This window comes from Meleagris gallopavo, chromosome 4 (assembly GCF_905368555.1).
Source record: "Meleagris gallopavo chromosome 4, MGAL_WU_HG_1.1, whole genome shotgun sequence".
NCBI lineage: Eukaryota > Metazoa > Chordata > Aves > Galliformes > Phasianidae > Meleagris > Meleagris gallopavo.
In genome coordinates this window covers 11,833,147-11,856,299 of record NC_139407.1, presented here as the reverse complement: position 1 = coordinate 11,856,299, position 23,153 = coordinate 11,833,147, and the positions used below count along the sequence as shown (strand labels likewise).

The window sequence follows — 23,153 nt, the reverse complement described above, 5'->3', positions numbered from 1 at the left end:
TTTATCAGGTAAAATTTAGGACAGACTCTTATGTAAGCAATCTCTTCAAAAGCACAAGAGCTACCTAGGTCAGGCCTAACGCACAGTTTTATATGTAAATGAACACATGCAAACTTAAATGTAACAAAATACACGTCTGCTATATTTGTGAAGTAAGATCAAGTACACCAAAGAGGAAATGCTTTGTGAGGTAGTTTTAAGTAAAGCATATTGAAAACAGGAATAATTGGGTTCTAAAATTAAAGAAATATCTGGGAAGTGACTGATTTTTAAGATGTGAGTCTGTACATAGGAGAAAACAGTGAAATTTTACGCTGAGAAGAATTGGTAATTGTTAAGTCCACAAAAAAAGATGATCATGATAGTTGAATGGATTTTAATTATGATGTACAGACACTACAAAAAGTGAAAGAAATGAATCTGGACATGTGAGAACAAGGTGTAAAAAATTTTCAGGACTTGTACTGAAAACACAGTAATTACTTCTCTTGCCCATCAGAAAACACCTCTGAGCCTTTAAATAGGAAGGAAACAACTTAAAGCAGGAGTAGGGGGGAAAAGTATGAATATGAAGGAGGTATTAAACGTATGCACTGCATGAAGTGTAGATAACGAGTTAAGATGATATGAATCCTGTAAGATTCCAGAAAATGAAATTGTGTAATAGAGTTTTCTGTATAGAAAAAGCTGGGCTTGGTTGAGCAAGAACTGCAAACTGCGGATGTAGACACATCCGTAAAATCAGATGAGTAATTAAGGATACTTCTTGTGGAAAGTTATTATGATGCGAAGAATAAAACAGCTTCTGTGCAACAGCAGAGCCGAACTAAACTTACACTAGTTTTGATGCACAAGGAGAATTGTCAGAGCACTTTTTTTCTGAACAAGGGGAAATGGGTTTTAAGTTGAAGGAGGGAAGATTTAGGTTGGATATCAGGGGAAGCTCTTCTATATGAGAGTGGTAAGGTGCTGGAACAGATTACCCTGAGAGGCTGTGGTTGTCCCATTCCTGGAGGTGTTCAAGGTCAGGTTGGATGGGGCTCTTGGCAGCCTGGTTGGGTACTAAGTGTGGAGATTGGCAGCCCCGCATGTGGCAAGGGGGTTGGAGATTCATGATCCTTGAGATCCCTTCAAACACAAGCCATTCTATGGACTTGGCCAAAAAAAAAAAAAAAGAAGCTTATGACTAAATGCAGTTGAATTTCTGATTTCTGCTAGAGGTTTTCTGGCTCTTGTAGAGAAAATAAAGTGCCAATTTATTTAAGGGCACTCCCCATGTCTGTTTTCCTCTTAGGTTTATTATCTGCTCAATACATTCAGCAGTGAGGATATGAGGTTATTAAAGACTCCATGTAATTAGGCCTTCCATATTGAAAGCATTGTTATTCATTTGCTATGATTTTTGATACAATTTGAGGATGAACAGTTTTGAGTAAAGTTCAGCCGAGTCGCATTCAATAGCATTGCTACAGAGCACTGTCAGCAGACTGTATTTATGCTAATAACATGACCATAATTTTATGGCTATTTATAAACACAGAGCATGGCGACAAAAGCAAACAAATAAGTTAAAAACTTTTTTTTTAATATACTTAAGAAGATCTGTGTGAATGTAAACATTTCGGAAATTTGTGCAGCAAACTTCGCTGTAGGCACTAGCATTTTGACCTTGTAAATGATGATATAAACCTGCATATATTTCACTTGAAATGTAACACTTTCAAAAAATTGTGGAAATTCAGTTACCATTTCTTAACCTGGCACAAAAAAGTTATAGATTTCCTGGAAGGTCTGTGCACGTTTCTGTACTGTTTAATTCCACTACCAAATAAGCCTACCATTAATTTTTTTTATAGCCAAACAGTGAATCTCTTGCCATGTAATTCACAATAAGTGGAAATAAATAAGTAGAATACTGGTTTATGTGTATGCAAGCAAAATTTTCTGTATATTATTAACAGCATTTTTGTGGTTAACAATACCCCATTAAAATCTTTGAACGTGGTGAGAGTAAGGCAAAGAAACTCTGTAAGCAAAAGGCGCAAAATACCTGTGTGCATATCCAACTCTTAGGGACTTCCACAGTTCTGCGTTTGCTGTGATTGTAGTAGCTTCTTGTTCACAATGTATAAGTAGTGTTATGCATAGTTGCTATGGAAGTAATCATATTCTCAGAACTCTTTGAACAGGTTTATTAATATTTCACTGTGTTCCAGTGGCTCTCATTTTGACACAGATTTAAAGCAGCTATAGTCTAAGTAGATTAATAGGTTAATATAGTTTAAGAATTAACATGACAGGTTAATTGAAAACACATTGTAAGATGCCTGTCTGAGGACATCTTTTATTCATTTTTCTGATATAGATTGTTTATGTTTTACAAAGCTTTAAAATAAATAACACAGCACAGTACTGCATTATTAGTACCTCTTTTTTGGTATTAATCTGTGCTTAAGTGCCAAATGTCGTTGCTCTTTTGTATGGTTTCTTCCTATTTTGGGGTACTCAAGTGCTATAAATGTGAGCTGTCCAGCTGATATCATGACTTTTGTTACAATAAGTAAATAACATACTGATGTGGAACAAAACATTTTCCAAATTAAACCTGAATAAAAATACCAATGACAATACGAAAAATGTAGTGGTGCATGGAATATATCCACCACAAAAACAGAAGGTGAAAGACAAATGGGCAGAGAGAAAATATACACAAGTTCCACTTAGATATTTTCAGAAGAATTCCGTAGTGATAATTCTTAGTTACAATCAGGTAAGAAGACTGTGATGTACCAGTTAGACTGGATAGTTTCTGCTTGGTTCAGAAGAGCAAACCATCTGTATGGGTCATGTCACTTTTTTAGGTTTCATACTCGTCATAACTCTGAGACAGAATTACCATCCAGTAGATCTCAGTTCACAAAGCATCACAGCTATAGTCTGTCAACTTTAGAGATAGCTACGAGGATGTACACTTCTGAATTGATGATGGAACACTCATTAGGCTTCTTGTAGAAACAATTTTGTTGTGATATTTATTTTCCTGATTGATTCTGAAGTGGTGTCAGAGTCCTTAGTATTCAGTTTATGCTGTCTTTATGGCTGCTTCGATCTGTGTTGTGATTGTTTAATTCTTGATTTTTCCATTGGATGCTTGTTCCATTCATGGGCACTGAAGTCGCTAAGCTTTTTGATTGGGAGCAGCAACAACAAAGACATGACTGAAAATTTGGGGAAAAAAAAAGTTATCACAAATCTGTCAGTTCTGTAAACACTACCAACAGTATTTTTTATTTTGACATGAACAGAGGCTTCTCAGTGAAGTGAGTGATAGGTGCGCGTGAGCAAAATTCTTACCCTACAACTGCAAATGGTGTATAAGCAGAAATTTACACATAGGCCTGGCCTTTGCCTCTGATTTATAAACAGCTTTCACAGGAAACATTCTAAAAGTTTGGTGTTTGTTTTTCCCTCTGCACTTCAAATAAAAGGTAAGAGAGAAAAGAGACTTAGGTCTCTTCTCATATCGTAGAAGAAGGCAAAATTGTTTAGGAGAAGGGATGGTGAATATGCTGAGCTCTGTATTGTTTTTCGCATTTAAGAACAGAAAGTAAGCAGAAAGAAGGTGATTACTGGCTGGGCTGTTCTCTTTTCTCATCTGAAAGGGTGAGGAATTACTCAAAAGGACGGCTTTTCTCCCATCCTTTTGCAGAAACTAATGCTTAACTCTATGAAGATAGAAGCTTTGCTTTAGGGGAAGAAGAGTTAGCTCCTCAGAGGAGCAGTGGCAGTAATAGCAGTAAATCCATGACTTCTCTGAACAAAATGAGAAGGAAGCGTTGGAGAAGGATGTGGCTGGACTTATGATACGTGTGCTATCTAGGTGCGGGTGGGTATGTTAGTTATCTGCAGAGGAAGAATGTTAAGCTCAATTATGAAATTGAGAGATTGGATGAAATGATCATCTTGTACTAGAAAGGAAAAGGGAAGCTATAAGATGAAGCTCGAAAGGATCAAATCATATCTAAATATTACTCAATTGTTGGATGATATTTTCCTTTGGAAGAGCAAACGGAAAAAATGTAGTAATGATATGAAGAACATCCCTGTTACTTTTACTTGATGTCTGGTCAACGCATGCTATCTTCTCCACTGCTCCCAAATGAAGTAGGAGATCATCAAAACCAAAGCTGGTTTCATATTACCCATGTGGAATACTGCCCTGACAAATAGGTATTCCCTACTTTATCATTTATTACATTATTTTCAGTATTTTGTGTCGCCTATTTGAATTCGGAAAGTTTTGTAGTACAGCTCTATCTTGGTTTTTCTTTGCAGATTAACTGTGTCTTCCTTTTCCCTTTCACTCTATAACACTATTTGCTCTCATTTTCCTTCTGTCATTATGGCTTTGTGGAGGCATGGTGTCAAGATATTTTAGCCTTAAAATATGTTTTCCAGTGTAGGAACTAGAAGAATGCAGGCAGAAGCCATAATGTTTATTTACTTACCAAGGTCAACTGAAGTGCCTGCTTTGATATACAAGTCTGAAAAGTTTAGCTAGGATTGTTTAACTGCTGTTAGATCTAGTGCCCTACATAAATATCTTTTTTGCTCATCTAGAGCTGTGAATAGATTATCAACTGAATTCTATTTAATATACATGTCACATGCATATTAACAGTACTTACAAGAGCATGTCTATCTTGCTGATTGTTTACATGTGAAGACTGTCAGACTTATTTACTGATCTAGCATTTCATATAAAGTGGACAGTTTCCTCTTTCAGTTTTATGTCTACAATATGACCTGCGAGCTGGTGACAACTTAATCATTCATTTGCATGCCTTTCCTCTTAGCTGAGGAAAAAAACATAGCAACTGAGTGATTGAATACTGTTTATCAACTGGATGTAGTATCAGAAAGATCTTACCTGAAAACAGTTTTTAAACTTCTTGCTCACAAAATAGAGTGCTATTGGATTTATACAAGAGTTCATAGTTGCCAGGTTGATGCTGATATAATCCAATGGCAGCAAGAAACTAGATGACAAAGAAAGAAAGCAAAATTCATTCTTTACATGCTGTAGAAGCATACATGTTTTCGTGTTTACAATCTCTTTTGTTACAGAAACAAATTTTCTCACCTCTGTTATCTTTTCCCGTGAGATACCTATAATGGGCAGTCTCACAGAAGTTCAAAAGAGCCACAGGAAAGAGATTACAATGGCAATATATGTAGTATTTATTGTAATTATGCTATGCTGTTAGAATATCCACCTGAAAATGGATGTAGTTGAAAAATCATAAAATGAAGTTGCATGCACATTTGTGACATTTCTCACATAATCTTCAAATGCATGATATTAGGTATTTTTTGATTATAAATAACTTATTGATACGGAAAATGAAGTACCTGAGCAGTTCACATCTGCCGGGATCTCTTTCATTATATACCATTTTCTTCAAAATTCGGCTCAAATGAAGGGGGAACCAGCAAAGAGCAAATATCACTACTAAACAGAAAACTGTCTTTGCAACTTCTCGCCGCTATAAAAATAAGATAACAATGATTTAGTGCCTAGTTCACACTGGTAAGAGATTGTAGTGATGTTAGCGGTAAAGTTAAATTGTTTAGATAAGCATGCAAGGGAAGTGCAGCTTCCAGACCACCTGATGTCCCTGAACTTTTTTTAATTGGGCTTGCTGTGTTTTTAATTCTGGCAGTCCTCTAGAGAACCAGTTCATCACTGAAACTGGCACAGCTGGAGCACACAGGGCATTGTCAGGACTTAGTAGTTGTTAGCCTAACAATATCCACTGCTGAGCAGTCCAAAACCTGACAGCTTTCCCAGTCTTTTTTATTCCTCTTCAGTGGACTACTTTTCTGGCAGTTTATTAGATAAACCTCTTTGTTTAAAAACATAGGTACTCTCTAGGAAATTTTTTTCATGTATGAAGGAAACTGAGATCACTCCTATTTGATAAAACACTTTCAGGTAACCCTTAATGTGAGATAACTTGTAAACTCAAGGCACCCAAATCAACTGGCAATAACAATTCTATTGTACAATGTATCTAGTCAGGATGTCATTCTCCATGATATATTATTTTATATTTGGTTCACGTCCTGTTGCATAGAAGGGTACTGCGGATACTGTAACTTTATTGTTATCCTTGCAATGTGGTCTTGATGTTCTTATGGAGTCTTTCTACAAGCAAAATTATAGATATGTCTATATTACAGCTTAATCTCAATGCTTAGGAAAAAAATCATGTTTAATGGATATTTTACACAGCTTTCAAGATTTACTGATTAGCGGATTTTGGGCGATGCGTACCAGTATTCTTTGGTAGGTGTGGATTTGATAAAGAGAATTAAGTAGGGATAAGAATACCACTTCTAGAACTGCCTTTGTAATGTGACAGGAGTAAGCATTTCAAGGTTGTTATTAAAAATCTTAAATGTATGAGCAAGTCTCATTAGGCATTATTATTGTTTCTTCGTTCTTATAAAGTAGTTGCTATCAAAATAGAAGGAACATAACTGGAAAATAATGTGGACAAGACTGAAGAAAGGAAGAAGTGACAAAGGGATGAGTACTGGTAAACTGAGGCATAAATTCATTCTCCAGGATTCAGTCCAAGTAGTGTGCTGGCACTGTTTATCAAGCTGTGAAAGCTGGGGGGAGGATTCCCCCATTGTCCTTCTAATGGGTAGAGTAGTCTCATGTGGCCCTAGGATGGTTTGAATTGTGAATCCTGGGGTCTGATGAGGGGGAGAAGGTGGAAAATTTGAGAAAGGATAAGATTCTTCTGGTCTGCCCTGTTCTGAAATGTGGCAGCAGAGAAGGAATCTCTGAGAGAGCTCTCTCAGCTAGAGAGAACTGCTGTAGGGATTCGTATTTGTAAATGTGGAATTGAGAAGAAAGTCAAATTTGAAGGGCTGAAATTAATATTATACCCTGTTGACTGACTGACTGCAGAGAAAAAGCTACAGGTTGTTTTTTTTAAATTTCAGTTAGGAATGAAACATCAGACAGTGCTGCAAAAACATCATAGTGAGAGCTGACGTTCTGTGAGTGACTTTGTGATCATTTGTTTGTACTAGTCTTAATGCACTTTTCAAAGCAATGAAGCTACAGCAATAGTAATTGCAACAGCGCAGTAAGACTGAAAAAAAAACCTGTATTCTAAACCAAGTTATTCTAGAGTGCTTTTTCATATGAACCTAAAATTGCATATCAAAGTGCACCAACGTAGGGAAGACTCGTAAATAAAAAGGCAAGAAATTTTTTATTTTCAAATCTTTGTAGTTGCATTTCAAAGCATTTAGCCAGTAGTAATTGAAGATTAACGAATGGGAGAACACAACCATCACACTTGCTTAAGAAAAGAAATACACCAATTACTTTCTTGAGCTGCCTTTAGTTTCTCCTCATGTTATGATTTAGTCTTGTGTTCCAGGATGGACTGAATACTTTAACATCAGAAATAGCCTACATCCTCACGTCCTATTTCTGTAATTTAGTGTATTCAAACACACAAACATTTCTAAATTAACCCAAAGACAGAAGAATAGTATTTTCAAACATTTGTCATCCTAATATTTACCTGCTTAAGGTGTTCACTGAGAGCAATTCTCAAATTGCTGTTCCTTCTGTTTAACATTTCACAAGTCATTAGCGTATAGAAGATGGCAGTACATGCCAATGGCATGCAGAAATAGAAACCAAACAGCCACCAATCCTTTGCATCTTTGTAAAACTGTAGATAAGGTAAAGAGAAGAGAAAGTATTTTTATATGATTCAATAAAAAGTACCACAAAGATATGGGAAATGGAAAGTTAATATGCTTGTATGTGTCTATTTGTAAATGACCTTAAATTATGTGAACTTTCTTATCAGTTGGATATTCTTTGGACCAACATTAACATGTGAATTGTGGCATTGTAAACATTTATTTTAACTCAGTGACAATCTGCCTATACTCTTGTTGCAATCTCTCTTGTACGGGAAGAAATTAATTTTGTTTGTGTGCTCTATACTTATTTAAGAAAAGGAGTTCAGCTCCAACTTCAGTATGATGTACAAGCCAAAACGTAGATACTCAGTCTGAGATAACAAGTATCTCTAAATGCCTGTCTAAGGAAATGCCATTTACCTCTGCAGCTTCTGCTCTTATTCCAAAAAAGGAAAACTCAAAATGTCTTGTAACTTTAGCCACCTTTCTTTATCAGTGAAAGCACTGGTAGTTGGTTTGTTTATATGTAGGGCTGATAGAAGCCTCTTCGTAGGTGTTTGCCTGATATATGCAAAGCTTAGGATTGGTACAGTTCCTTTTAACCCTTTATGTGCCTTTTGTACCATTTGACTTTTTTGACAGAACCCTGAAGGAACTGATAGAGTATCCATACTTGCCTGTGTAATTTAAGTGCTAGTTGTGTTTTAAGTTAACACATTTATGCATTATGGGAAATACTATATTTGAAAAAATATTTAAAGTTATTATTTTTTGTAGAGAGTGATATTTTCAGGCTAAAAACAATATTGTATCTTAATTTTTAATAGTCATGTACAGCCAAAATTGTGCACTGAAATATGACTCTTTAAAGACTTCCTGTCTTTAGTCACAGAGATGGATATGTGTAAAAGGGAACCTTCTTTCTCGTTAATCTTTCCTCAAGCTTGTTTATTTCTAGCGGATGTGCTCTTGTAACATCATGGTTCCCACACCAAATGTCAAAAAGCTAATAACTGAGGATTATACAGATCCTGTTTGAAGAAGTCAAACTTTGACATCTTGTTTACTTAAAAACTGAAAGGCACTAAACTTTCAAATATGAAGGAAACAAATGCAGTGCAGTAATCTAGTACTTAGTAGTGTTCATTTCTTAATCTGCTTTAGTTACATCAGAGAGTTGATCTGCTGAGGAAAAGGGAAATGGCTTTTATTTGTCTCCGTCTAAACCCAACAGTTAGCTGCTTATTAAGCTTGCTAATTTAGAGTATGTTGTGGTATCTAGGCCACAGCCCCACTCCAGAGGCATCTTGAACTGTGCTTATTAGCTTGTATCCTCCTCCTTATTGTAACCTCATCCCTGCACGAGGAAGGGCTGCAGTCTAATGCATAGTTACACGCTCCTCTAGAGCTGCATTTTCCCAGCTGGGACCTGAGCTTCTGCCAGCAGAAAAGCAGAAAGCAAAATGCCTCATATTTTAAGAGTTTGTACTGAGGGGAAATCTAATTACCACTCCTCCTGCAGAGAAAAGGATTACAAATACATGGAGCAATTGCCTGTTTTGTGGAAAATTCCTACGGGTTAGACTAGAAGCATATTGGTTGGGCAGTACAGTAAGATGCATACCGTGTGAATCCACACTATGTTTAAAAGGAAAAAGTTTTGTCATTTGTTAACCAGCTTTCATGAGTATTGCATGTCAGTCAATGCATTCACAGTCCTGTTTCACAACCCTGAACAATACACAAATTCTGTACGAAAACTTGACTATGAAGTAACAAATCCTACACAAAAATGTCTGCAAATAGTTAAGTATGGAATCTGACTTTCTCAAAGCTTACATCAAAGCACAAAACTGGGTTGATTTAAGGGAACTAGACATTCTTTTGTTTGTCTTGAAAGCCCACATGGAACTAGTTTTCTACAGGAAATGTGCATTTTAAACAAGTTTCCTAGTGCACTCAGCCTCTAGGGAATCATGGTCTAGCATGAACTTTTCTAGTCCTTCAAGAATAGTTTTAAAATTGAATGAATTACCGTATGAAAAATACAAGTTAATCATAAACCTTTCCCTAAGCTATTTGGTGTTTGTGTTAGTGAATATATTTAAGGTTAAAATATTTCCTTTTTAATCTCTTGTTTGTACTTGCTTGCAATACACTGAACCACAATGCTCTTTTTTGACCAATGCATCCAACATTTATTCTCAGCTTGACGCTAAATGCTGATTTATATTCTTAAAAATCAAATTGGCATGGAGTGATTTAGATATTTGAATTATTCTGAGCAAATAAGAGATGATAATTCCTGCCAATATGCAAAACAAACCAAGCCGTTCTACTAACTACATTAGGTACAGAAAAATAATCATTACTGTGCCTATGTGGGACCTGAACTACTGTGCTTTGGAGAAACAGGATGAGAAAAACATAAAACATTTTTCTCAGGGAGGGAGGAAGTACAGATTGTCCAACCGCAATTGTGGAAAAAAGTTGCTATTAAAAATGCACAGACTTACACTTACTGCAGTATGCATTTCATAAAGCATACTTTTAACTATCTGCAAGCCATGTTGTCTGTGCAGTTGAGAAATGTAAGTTCTGGACGGTTTCACTTCCTCTTCACCTGTATTATTTCCATTAAGGATTTGCTTTTGTTTTCTCTTGCTCTTGTTTCTGACTGCCATCCCTGCAGCCTGTGGAACCCTGCCAAAGTTGATGATATTCTACTGACAAACACAATTCCTGCACCGTTTTTATTTTCTACATGTCCTCGTTTCATTTGCCTCACCCTTCTCAATTCTAACCTAAGCCATGTGAGATTACATTGGATCTAGCCCAAGATCCAGTAGAAGTAGAAGTATCAGGCATTTGAAAATGGAAAACAGTTTTCTGTCATGAAAAATTCTGGGTCAGGGAAACTGTGGAGTTTCCTTCAAGATCTTGCATTACCTGCAACAAAACGGAACAAATCCTTTTCTTCTACTTCTAAAAAAAATTAATTTGTGAATGAAGGATGGGCCTTTCTTGGGTTCACAGGGAAAGAGATGTTTCTTTTCGTTTTTCTGAGGATAAGACCAAGCAGAAAATCACTATCCCTCTATGTAGTAAAGATAGGTTAACTCTGTAGTAACTGCTCACCTGACTTGCTTTGAACAAGCTAACGTGTATATTTGCAAATGGAAAAGTGCAGTAGCACAGAGGCCGAGGGTTATGAAATTTGTCTAAGAATCCTGGTGTGTACTTGAGCATTTCTTTTGCTCTTGAGTTGCAGTGCTTACGTGACAGCTAACAGTGCCACAGCTACCTAGGTTGGACATATGAGTATGTCAATTTCATAACTGTAATTTCTGTTAAGTGAAGGGATTATTCTCTGATTTTTGACAAGTGTTTCAAATAGGAAAAATTAAGTTAGAGCTTCAAAGTGTTTTATCTGGAAACACAGTGCCTCCTAGGGCTGTGACTACGCTCTTGATTGTTCTATAATCAAGCCCAAATTGTAGGTTTCTTCATTAAGAATCCTTAGCAGTGAATGCTGTTGTAAAGTCACATTTGGTATTTTCTGAATGAAAGTAGAGACTGATACCTGTTCACTGAAGTCCTTCTTTGCACCAATACATATTAGAATACATTTTGCACCTTAACAGATGAACAAAGTGCGTTAAGTGTCTAATTTATAAAGAAAGGAAAGGATGTTACTTACCAACATAAATTTATTTGTAGGGTTGAGCATGCAGGTAACATAACTTTCATCCTTGTATCTGAAAGGTACCACAGCAAAACCAATGGCTTCTGGAATAGCCAGTATAAAGGACAGAAGCCAAATGGAGAAAATTTCAATAGCAGTGATCATAGGGATTCCAATTCCCTGAACGCGGCTCCAGGAGGCAACTGCTCTATACCTGCAAGAGACAGGCATTAATTTCCAATCTTTATTCTTCCTCAAACTCAAACATTTTGCTTCAGTTTGATGTATGAAGTAAAATCCCAAAGCTGACATCTTAGCTTTGTATTGCTTGTTGTTCTGGCCTGCTCCAAGAATTCTGCTGTCAAGCCTCCCAGGACACCCAGTAGAGCACATCAGGAAATGGATAGTAGAGAGTTGGATGCAATTGTTAGGCTAAGGCACATAATTGTATGGCATTCTGCTATATGGACTGTTCTTATGGTTACTAATTAAAGTAGGCAAGGTTTGTGAGGGCAGACTGTATTTTATACTAGCTCAGGTCATGTTACAGCAGAAAACAATTTCCTTCTAACACAGTAGCTGTTAAAAAAAATGAGGCAAATATAATCTTTGGCTACCTCAACTTTAACAGTAGTGCTGTCTGAACTGTTCAGCTTGGCATGCAGTGAAATATTGTGAAAATACTCTTCATCATGTGAAAATGTATTTATTGACACTATTTGGTGCTAAAAACACTTTCTATGAGGCCCATTCTACGTTGGCCTTAGACTACAACAGAGTTAGATCCTTCTGGCACTAATCTCAGCCTCTGCATTACCTTTCTAATGAGAAAATGAAGAGTGTGGCTAAGAAGGGTGCCATGCCAAAAGTAGCAGTTTTCTCCACAACTTTATCCCCTAGATACTAAGTTTCTGCTTTGATTTTTTTTTTTAAAGGCAAAACACAACAGAACAAAACAAAAAGTCTAGAATTACTGAAACCTGCGTTGCTGTATGAATGCAACTCACAGCTTGAAACTCAGATAAAAAGTAAGAACTCTAAAAAAGTTTCAAATATAGCAAGTGCACTTACAGCATTTCTCCTTTTTCTTCTTCCCCTTTTTACCTTTCCTGTCCCTCAGATGCTGGATTCCTGTTACAGGCTGCAGCTTTCCCCCCTTTCAGGGAACGGAGTGGGTCTTTCCCTTCTACTTCTCTGCCAGATTTCAAGGATCTTGTAGGAATTTATTAGCTTTCAAACCTCAACCTCTCTTTCAACTTTGATCAAAAGGTTCAAAAATTATTGAGAGAAGACTGATAGGAATGTAATAAAGAGTACATACCAGTCCATAAATTAAATTTTCAGTAGCGGATTTGATTGTTATCTATTCATAGCTGCAGCAAACAAGTTACTTAGCATTTCCAGAAATTTAGCAAAGATAACCATCTAAAAGTTGTGGAAAGAACAAAAATCAGTTTTGTTTTTGTAATAATCTGCAAAGCATTTTGGAGAGTCTTCTGTCATTGGCGATGTCACAATTTCTAAACTGTGTTTTATTTTCACAAAGTAATAGCACTTTCTCATTTTTAATTACAATGCTACATGGGCTTCTAGTAGAACTAGTCTTTAGCTGAGGAGAGAAAATTATGATTGCAGGAAGTCAGAGTGTTGATATAGGCTCAAGGATGGAAGGGGCTTAAGGAAAAGAGTAGCTGAGAACTCTGGATTAAAGTGCTTTGTACTGAGAATGGCTGGAGTTTGAATTTCTGAAATGGAAGCAGTGAAGACCTTCTGATGGGATAAAACTGGTGAAGGGTGTAGAACCTAGGCTTCAGATGTCAGTAAAAAAAATTGTTATTAGCGGCAACCACACCTCTTCTCTAATCAAAATACTAGATTAGAATTGTCGATTCACATACATAGCATTTCTTCTGATTTCCTGTATCACCACTCCCTCCCCTCCTCCCCCCCCTTTTTTTTTTTTTTTTGGAATTGTACTCATTGTCAGGATGAAACACATGAATTACATCCTATGTATCCTTTATATTAGAAGGAAAAAGATGCAGAAATGCAAGATCAGGCCCTTGTAAAATCTTCAGAAGGCGTTACTACAGAACATCTCTGGAAAGTGAATGTTAAAATGGTAGCAGTAGTCAGATTTGAATCCTTGACTTTGAGAGTTATGGTAAGATCATATACAGCACAGTCTGACTTTGATAGTTATGGTAAGATCATACACAGCACAGTCACAGGGGCTCTAGAAACAAGTTCTTAGTGCAACATTTTAACTGAAGGGTACTTACGAAGATTTTGAACATACTAAAGCAAACTAATGTATTGTGGATTTGCAGATAGAGAATACATTTAGAGGTTTTTGTTTTTTTTTCTCCTAAAAAAATCTCAGGAGGGAGACAACAGTTTACTCGCATAGAGGAAACCTATGCAAATGGTATTCTGAGAGTATTGAAACAAACTATGCTAGAATAATTGAGAAAATAATTCTCATCATCAGATCTTCTCACATATTTAGATTAAAATGCAAATTAAATTGGGAATAATTAGTGGTCTTTTTATATTTCACTTTATCAAATATCAAATTTTAACTTTAATTACTAAATGGAATATTCTTTGGAGCATTCACAAAAATACTCAGTCTTTGTACTAAAAAACTTTGGAAATATAGCAGCAAATTTGCAGTTTATTCTTTGCTAACTCGCAACCTTGCAATCAGTTCAGTCAGCTACAGTGCATGGTACTATCCCATCATCCTTGAATGATATTCTTAAAGACAAGACTGTGGACTACATTTTTTTTTTTTGAAGTAAGAAATTTTTGTGCTGTGTTGCCTGTGCAACTATGTAAACGAATACAAAGAAGTTGTAAATCGTGAATCTAGTTCTTTTCTTTCTTGCATTTTTTTTTATACCTGTTCTCTTCAAGTTAAGTCTGCTTTGAACAGGAGAAGGTCAGTGTGCACAGCAGCAAGGGTTTGGATCGTACATTTGTCTTTTTTTTTTTTCAGTTAACATTTCAGGTAACCATCAGATGAGGAACTGCTGACTGAAAAATGTTATGAATGGTTTCAGCTAAAGGATAAGAAGCTTACTAATTAGATCAGAATTTCCTGAATATGTACTAGCCTGCAATTACTTGGTCTCTGCTCATTGCTGTAACAGTGATTTGAAAAACTGTGGTAGTAAAATGTTTCAAGTGGGTGTTCTGTAGGTTTTATTATTTGCATAATCTTTGTCTAGACACAAAGATCCCATAACTAGGAATGGGAAAATACTGCAGGGTTTATTTCCCTCACATTTAAAGAAAAAAATAATATAGGATGTCTGCCAGGGAACTGAAATAAGTTTAATTCCTCAATCTAAAATCTGTGTTCATATTTTATCTTTTCTGTTTGGTTCCTTTTTCTTTCCAACTTTGTCTAAAGCGTTCAGCTTTTCCAGGTCATTTCCTTTTCCATGTTTAGTGCTGTGGCTTCTTGTTTTGTTTTGTTTTCTACTGCTCATGCATATGCTGTCAACTTCAGTATATTGTGCCTTTCAGTTGCTCTCTCCTCTGTTTCCTCTTTTCTTTTCTCCTATTCTTATCTATTTATTCCAGCTTGCTTTTCATGGACCCCGCAGGCTATCCTGCTGCTTGTATTCAAAGATGCACAGTATTTAAGGGCAAGGGATTATTGCATCATGAAGTATCTGTACTACATAAAACTAAATACTTTGCACTCCTACCTAGCTATAACTTGTTTAAAGCATGTCTTACAGAGGGCATCTTGTCTTGACCTGAGAAAATTAAAAGCAACACACCTTTCCTTTGTGATTTCTTATAGTCAATTTTCTCACGTGTAATTTATTTTCATTTGGTATGTCTGGCTGAAACTTTGATTAATAGGTTTATGTTACATCTTTTTTTTGCAAAACTAAAGAGCTCATGAATAACTGATACATCATCTGTATTTCAGAACTTGGACATGACATTGAAGAAGCCACTTCAATATTATTTCTGATATCTGTAAGGCCTCTGAATAATTTCTGATGTTTTGTTTTGTTTTTTCCACACCCTCTCCATCATTTCACCATTCCTTGATAAAAAATAGTTCCTGAACTCTAATTAGCCTTTCACTGTTAGCCTCATTAATTGTGTAAGCTTATGTTTTCAGCTGTGACTTACATTTGTTTCTGGAATATTTTGGAAGATTTTTACCATAGTGGTATCTAATCACAACTGAAAAAGGAAATGTGGGCTGTGGGCCTTGTGAAATGAAATCAAGGAGCATATGAAAATTAAATCATGGCCTGTAACTTTTTGTGTTACATTGCCTGTAGCCAATCATTACTCAAGCTTGTTGTGTTTTGGAGAAAGTGACTTTGTTTCCGTTTCTTTTGACTGCATTAAAATTACATGTTCTAATGACCCGCTAGTAGAAGATATTTCAGTTCTGCGAGTAGTACCAGGCCTTTATAATGGAGAAAAGCAATAGAGAAGTCATTCAATACTTGATCAAGAGAAGTGGTTACTCTCGAGGTTAGCGTTTTATGCCTCTGCTGATACCAATCTATTCCTCTTTGCTGCGAGAGATTACAGCAGTTCCTCATTCTAAAGATAGCTCACTGTGTGTTGACTGCAATATAAGTTAATAATAAAAAATAAATTAAAATTAGGAGTCATTAATATATTGATATTAATCTAATATCTCTTAATATAGTAAGGCTTATACTGCTTTGCTTTGGTATTGCAATCTTGAATGTCTACTACACTCACTGGAAGTTGGTCCAGATGAAAGCAACTAAGCTGAGTGTCCTATGAATTTTCTATGCAGAAGAAGCAAGAGTGTCTATTTATGACATGATATCCTTATCTTCACTCTTCTTAAAACCAACTTCTCATCAAAATTGTTATGTCTAAGATATAAGCAAAAGTAAAAGTTCAGGAAGGATAATATCCTTTCTCCTCATCGCAGTCAGGGACTGTTTAGAAATAAAGTCAAACTATCATCATCCTCATGACCCAGAGTTTAAAAATGCCTGAGAGGCATCTGAAATAAATGTGAACTTCCTCTGAAGGATGATGACTCTTTTGGTGTTTTCTGTCAGCCTCTTGAGATCATGTGTAAGTGGACATTGTTTCCCTTGGGAATGCACAGTTGAATTTTAACACACTGTTAGAGCAAGCCATTCTGTGTAAGGGGGAACTAATAATTAGTAGGGTTTCACAGTAGCATGCAGTCAACAAGGGGACCAGTCCCTTTAGGAAAGAGCAAACGTTCTAAATCAAGGCTGTGGTCTACAAATGAGAGTTAGGGAATCAACAATTATCAAAGCTATAAAGCTCTGAATTCATTATAGCAACTGATTCCATTGATTTCTATACTGCGGAATGCAATCCCTTACATAGGCATTCAAACTAGCTGTAAATGATGTCATTTTCAGGAGCTTTTTTATGGGGGGAAAAAAATAAAAACAAAATGTAAAAGAACTAGCCCATAGACCAGCAGCAGTCCTGCTGTAACAGCTCACAAGTCCATATTTAATCATTTTCTTTATTAAAAGGTATGCAGTAGCTGATGTAGAATTATGTGTTGTGACTATGCCTGATGTTCCAGTGCCTAACATAATTTGCTTAAGGTGCTTTCAGATCTTACTTTAATGTCAGTTTAACCCAGATTCACTTTGTGTTAGCCAGGACAAGACACTGTCTATGCATACCTGTTTTCTAACACACATTCTCTGTTGGCATGTATTACAGTAGTACCAGCTGATAAAGAATATGTCTTTGGTAAAGCATGTAATTTAGAGGAAATAAAGCAGTCTGAGTCTCATCACATACAAGATTTTATACTTAAATAGAGATAGCATTTGATTCTTGTAAGGATTAGCAAAAGAGTGCTTATAAAAATACATCCGTATATAAAAAGACAGCTTCAGCTCAGTTCCAATTATTAAAAATGTGTGTAGTCATAGGACTATAGCTAGTGAAACATTGGTGAGCTGCATTGGTGAGAATTCTGTGAACAAACGGTAAGTTTCATATATGTTTGATCTAGGGTAGTCTTTGGCATTGTGCTTTATACTGAGCAGACATTGAGAAGTAGAATTCTTTTTACAATTTTCAGACTTAGTAAAGAGACAGGGCACTTACTTGAGTTTGTTTCTACTGAGCTAATGAGTTCATTTAATGAGTTACTAATGTAATAAGGGACTATATTTTGGGTATAGATACTACTGAGTTCTCTTTCATTGCAAACCTTGTATATCAAATTATCATATGCAATCTAACTATTTTTTCAATTTTCACTTATCTTTGCGTCACTGTTATTGCGCAGAGGGGATTTGATTTATCAGTGTTTCAGAATTGCTATAGACTGGAACTTGATCAAGTTAACTCAAGATCAATAAAAATAAACAGATTTAAGAGAAGTGAATTTTTATTCTACTACTGCTTAACATGTATACATAAAAAAGCATAAAGTAATAATTAGCTGTTTTCCTCCCATAATATTTATGTACCTTCTTAGACCCTTTTAAATGAAACATTAATTTTCAATCTACCAACATCAACATAACAGAGCAGATTTCTGATATATTTTTCAATAAATTCAATTAGCTTTATGAGTTGTAAAAATAAACATTGTGATTGTAGTATATAGGTAATGAGTTGAAAAACTATTTTTAAAACTAAAGCTTATGATCCTATTCAAATATGAAACAGCGTGTCATATGAAAGCAAAAAAGACTGAATGCTGACTGAAATCCCAATTATAATTTATTATAATTTGAACTACAGGTGTGGTGTTTTGTTATTGCCAGGATACCAAAAAGCAATATGTAGACTATAGTATTACCACTGAAAATGTACAGAGTGCTCCCTATTACAGGAAAACTGCAAGGGGAAGAACATTGTCCAAAGTGTGAAATATACCATACCTGTCCACACTAAGTGCACAGAGATTAAGGACTGTGATTCCCACTGACGCCTTCTGTATAAAGGGAAGGAATTTGCAAAGAAACTGCCCAAATTCAGAATCTCCAAAAGGCCACTTCTGAGCCAGGAGCTAAAGGAAAGATAAAAAATAATCAGAATATTTGAACAATAGTTTAGCAAGTACGTAACAGTATAATTCTTCCTTGTCTTAAACGTAATCATTGTAATCTTGAGTTTTTCATACCTCAAAGATATCTTTAGTACTGAGTGAGTCTGGGAAGTAACTGCTGCTGTAGAAGCATGAAGGGTGAAAATTTAAGCTGAAGTGTTGACCTTCTATGCTTGTATTGTTAAAAGATCTTTTGTTGATGTGCTTCATCCACTAGTATTTAATAGTGAAAACCAAACTCAACCCCATCTGAAGTGGTTGCAGTTAGCACGTCCCAGAACCAAGCATTCAAAGCATAATTCATAGTTCATAATAAAATACCTCAGAGCTAAATTCCCATGCTTACATGCAAGTAGATTCTTGTCAATGTAAATATACTTCTGCGTAAGTCATGTCAGTATTCACTGCCAGTTTCTTAACTGCGTGTGCAGGAAATAGTGTACATACACAATTAGTTCCATATTATGGTCTAGAGGACTAGCATCAGACATGTGGTAACAGAAAGGCATCTATTTGGAAAGATGTGAATGGGTGACTAAAGCTTAGATCAGTATTATTTTTTTCTTGCATACTGAAAACTCTCCTTTTTGAAGGAGAGCTGAGAATCTTATTTGACATCGATACCACTGCAGACAGAATGGGACCATCTTTGCAATGGTATTCCAGTTTAGGCCAATTGTATTTAACAAAAGCAAATCCCCTTGTACCAGGGGATAATTAATGGATCAGTAGAATTGAAGATTTCACTATTGTCAGTAACTTCAGTACTGACTGTAATGAGATTGTCTGCAAGCTGTTGAACTGTTCTTTTGGTTTTATCTGTACAGACTGAGTGAAATACATTGAAAGCTCTGGTAGAATTACCTTCTGGAAGGACTGGCAACATTAGAACAAATGTTTTCAAGGCATATTTTTGCTTTTTGCCAGACAATCTTGCATGAATCTATAATTTATGTCAGAGTCTGCAGAAAGACTGTTAGAGAAAGAAAGACCAGACGGAATCCAAAGTGGATCTCCAACCAGTTGTAGACAACTGGAATTTCAGCTTCACTTTCTCAAGTTAGTGATTATCTGGTATCTGGGCTTGGTTAAAATCTGAATGGTTTTCAGAAACCACTGAATGAAAGCTAACTAAGTGTTACTACCAAGGGAAGAGGTTCTAGCAGACTTTTATTGATTTTTATCAGTTGTTATATAGAGCCCCAAAACTGATCTATCATTATAAATCATACTGTAAGTGGCAACAGGAAAACAGCCCCCAATTTGTGTGGACTGACTGTGTCTAGAGCATATCATCAGTAATAGAAATGAACAAGCACTTTGTACTGACCATGAAACTAGTACTACAGAGCAAATATTATCTTCAAAAAGAGAAGTGTTGTACTTGAAAAAGGTTTGCTTAGCTATTACTCCTCACAGGGAAGCTTTATTACAGTTTCAGCATGTACACATCTTCCCTGAACCCCAGGAAGCTCTCCTTTTTTAAGATGAAAAGTATTTTATTCCTTTTGTTTCTTACACTTTTCCAGTAACTGAAGTACCGCCAGTACCAAATCATTAGACATTATTTCAAGTTGATTTTAATCAAAATCACTAGGATCAGGATCAAGTTGCTTGGTTTTTGAATTAAACTTTGCAATCATTTCCATGCAAATCCTGCATTATCATTCCATATCGGCTATCCATCCATTACTTCCCTTTGGTGCCAGCTTTTTTCTTCTGTAGATATTTTTAGTCAGTGGTTTCCTAATTTTTGCATCAGCACAAGTCCATTGCCCTTTCTTCTACTCTAGCAGAATGTAGAAACTTCAGAAGGAAGTAGCACGTTCCTTTTGATCAAAAACTTAGACGCAGAAATTTAATTGAATCAGTTCTGATTTACTAAGATACAGTACTGGGACTACTTGCTTTGCTCTTTAGTGCTTTTGCCTGTTTGAATATCCAAACAAAATGGAGGTAAAATTCTAGCAGATAACATTTTCTCTCAAGTCATAAGGATAGGAGGAATCAGGCTGATTATTTCAAAATAGGACTTGCGGCAAAGGAAGTACACTTTTCCCCTTGTGTGTTTGCAGTCTAGGAGTATTTCAAAAAGTTCAACTGCGGAGCAATTCCTGTACCAGAAAAGAGTATAGTCCATAGCATATTTTTACACTGAAATCAGAACCAAAATTTCAAGGTTCTACAGTCTTTAAACAAACAAACAAACACCCTCAGTAAAGTGACCAGAAAACTGCAGTTTCCTTGAGTATCCCCTTTTCTGCTCCTTTATATGGCCTCTCTGCCCCAATGCTGCAGCTCGAAACAAACAAGACAGCAGTGCTGAGAACATTCCTTTGCAGTGATTTTTAAATGTCACTCAGCTGATCTTATTCTACTGCTGTTGCTATTTTCTAACCCCAATTAGCATGCTAGATGGTGTACAAAACACAGATAAAGTCCCTCTGTGCGTCCTTAGCAACTTATATATAGTCTAAAAGAGAGAATGTTATAATCTAACCACATGAGCATTTATCAGTATATGCTCATATGCATCCAGTGTTTATCTAATTCTAGGCTGATACTGTGTGTTTAAAGGCAGCTGATGACCCTGAAACTCAGCCCGAAATAGATGGACTGGGTTGGATGCTGGTTGTGAAATGGCTCTATAAACCTGCTTTGGTTCAACAACTGTATTTTAAGATGTCCTCTCTCTCTCTGCCTCATGGCACTGAGGTTGAAAGCAGTGGTTTTAGTATATCTGCCTCTTTCTGCTCTAATTACATCCTAGTGCTCTAGAATATTTTTTTTCTGTATCTGCTTGGCATCATTGCTGTGCAGATAGACAAGATATGTTTCCAAGAAACTTCTTGTCCCCATGTTGGATACTCTCCTGAGTTTCATGAGCTGCAGGTGCTCGGTGATTCTGATGGCACAACTCTGGCAGTCAAGTTTCAGCTGTGTCTTCAGCAGGACAAACTGAAATATTTTTTTTTATTCCCTGACTTCTGTTCAGCTTGTGCAGTGATGGATACAAGGTACAGAACAGCAGATTTCTGGCTGTTTATATAACTTCTAGTTGTATAAGCTATCATCATCTTCTAACTGTGCAGTAGGAGTTATGAAATTAGTGTACTCCTGGGTGATGTCCTTTCCTTGCAACATAGCACAGAATGAAATATGAGTCATATCACATGGGATTTTGTCATGTTTCCTGTAGGAGATGTTGAGCTGTGCAAGTGCAGCTCTGTCTTAAATTGTCATCTACAGTTAGGTATGTCAGTTTCAAAGCATGGGCCAAATATTGTATCTGTTTCAGCTGGAATTCAGGTGGAATCTGACTGCACACAAAAGCAGCCAAGAAGATGCTGACTTAACAACATTAAGTGACAAAAGATGTTAATTCTGACTCCAGTTCCTGTCTCCAATGTGTAAGACTCTGATTAGAAAGAAGTGTTCTGCTTATAGTATTTTGATTGCAATATTTTGATTTAATGACTTATCCAGAACCCTATGAAACTTCACAGCACAAAAATTCATCCTTTCAAGTCTTTCTCTTCTTCCTACAAACCCTGTATCCTGAAGAGAATTGCACTGCATGACAACGTTGATCCATTTCTACCTTAGGGCTGCTGCACACTCCAGATATATGCCTCAGCTCTGTTCTACCACTTTGCACGTGAGGAGAGCTGTAAGGATGAAGGAGAGAGAATACTGTCTGCCTTTAAGTATTCCCACTGTTTGCTCTTCCCACTGCTGGGATGAAAGTCCTCAGCTTTGGAAGGGCATTTAGTATGGGAAGATTAGAGGAAAACAGGACAGACCTTGGTAGTGCAGGACACAAGACTAACATTGAGAATATCAAGGTGACACAATATTTGAGGCTTCTACTGACTTTGGTATCAATTGGTATTTTCCCTTACACCTAAAATCATGAAGACAAACTGTCTCTCTTCTGCTGTTCTTTGCAGGAAATATATTCTTAATTTTGGTACAACCAATAGCTGTCTTCTTTCCAACTTCTATGGGGCTTCAGGGTGGACTGTTTCTTCTGGAAGGAAGAAAGATTTTGTGGGGATGCAGGAGTAACTTCAAAGACATTTTTTCCTCTATTGTCCTGTTATAGCTTATTCTGCCACTTTATTCATCTGAGTGAAAACAAGCAGTCATTTTCTCTTACTTAGGCATCTGGGGAAAGGAATGTATAGTTTTTACACAAGGGAAAATAAATTATGCTTGAAGAGGCCTGGAAAAAAAAAACTTTGATTTTGAAGGAGTGTTTTCTGTCTCACTTAACCTGTGAAAAACATAAATCCTAGTTTTTGCATTCTCTTTAAGATTTTTGTAATAAATACAGCAGCAAAGCATTCCAGAAAACTCTAGACATCTTGCCTGTAATGTTGTGCTGCTTATGGAGTAGAGTTTATTCTTTTTTTCTGGTTGTTTAGTGCTGCTGGCTAACTTCCCATTCTTTTAATTAAGACTTTTTCTCAAGCTGTGCTCCTCTTCTTCAGAAAAATATACTGCAAGATGTGCTTATGTGCATAGTAATTTGCTATTGGAATGTCCTTACACTCCTTCAGCACAAAACTATAACTACTGTGGATGTCACTTGCTCAGTTAGTATACAGAATGCCTCTTGCTATGTTTGATGTCAACGGTTTATGGGCT

At 36.3% G+C, this 23,153-nt stretch overlaps 1 protein-coding gene across 1 annotated transcript in view; it reads right to left on the bottom strand.

Moving 5' to 3' along the window:
* Nucleotides 1-1,564: 1,564 nt before the first annotated feature.
* The window catches only part of EDNRA (endothelin receptor type A), a 30,049-nt gene continuing 8,460 nt past the window's right edge, over nt 1,565-23,153 (bottom strand). Inside the window, exons 3-8 of the mRNA XM_085222189.1 lie at nt 18,337-18,464; nt 11,441-11,639; nt 7,611-7,763; nt 5,413-5,546; nt 4,931-5,039; nt 1,565-3,218 (exon numbers count right to left, since the gene is read on the bottom strand). Coding sequence (XP_085078315.1) covers nt 3,078-3,218; nt 4,931-5,039; nt 5,413-5,546; nt 7,611-7,763; nt 11,441-11,639; nt 18,337-18,464 — 864 coding nt within the window. The 3' untranslated portion in view covers nt 1,565-3,077. The remainder of the gene's footprint in view (nt 3,219-4,930; nt 5,040-5,412; nt 5,547-7,610; nt 7,764-11,440; nt 11,640-18,336; nt 18,465-23,153) is intronic.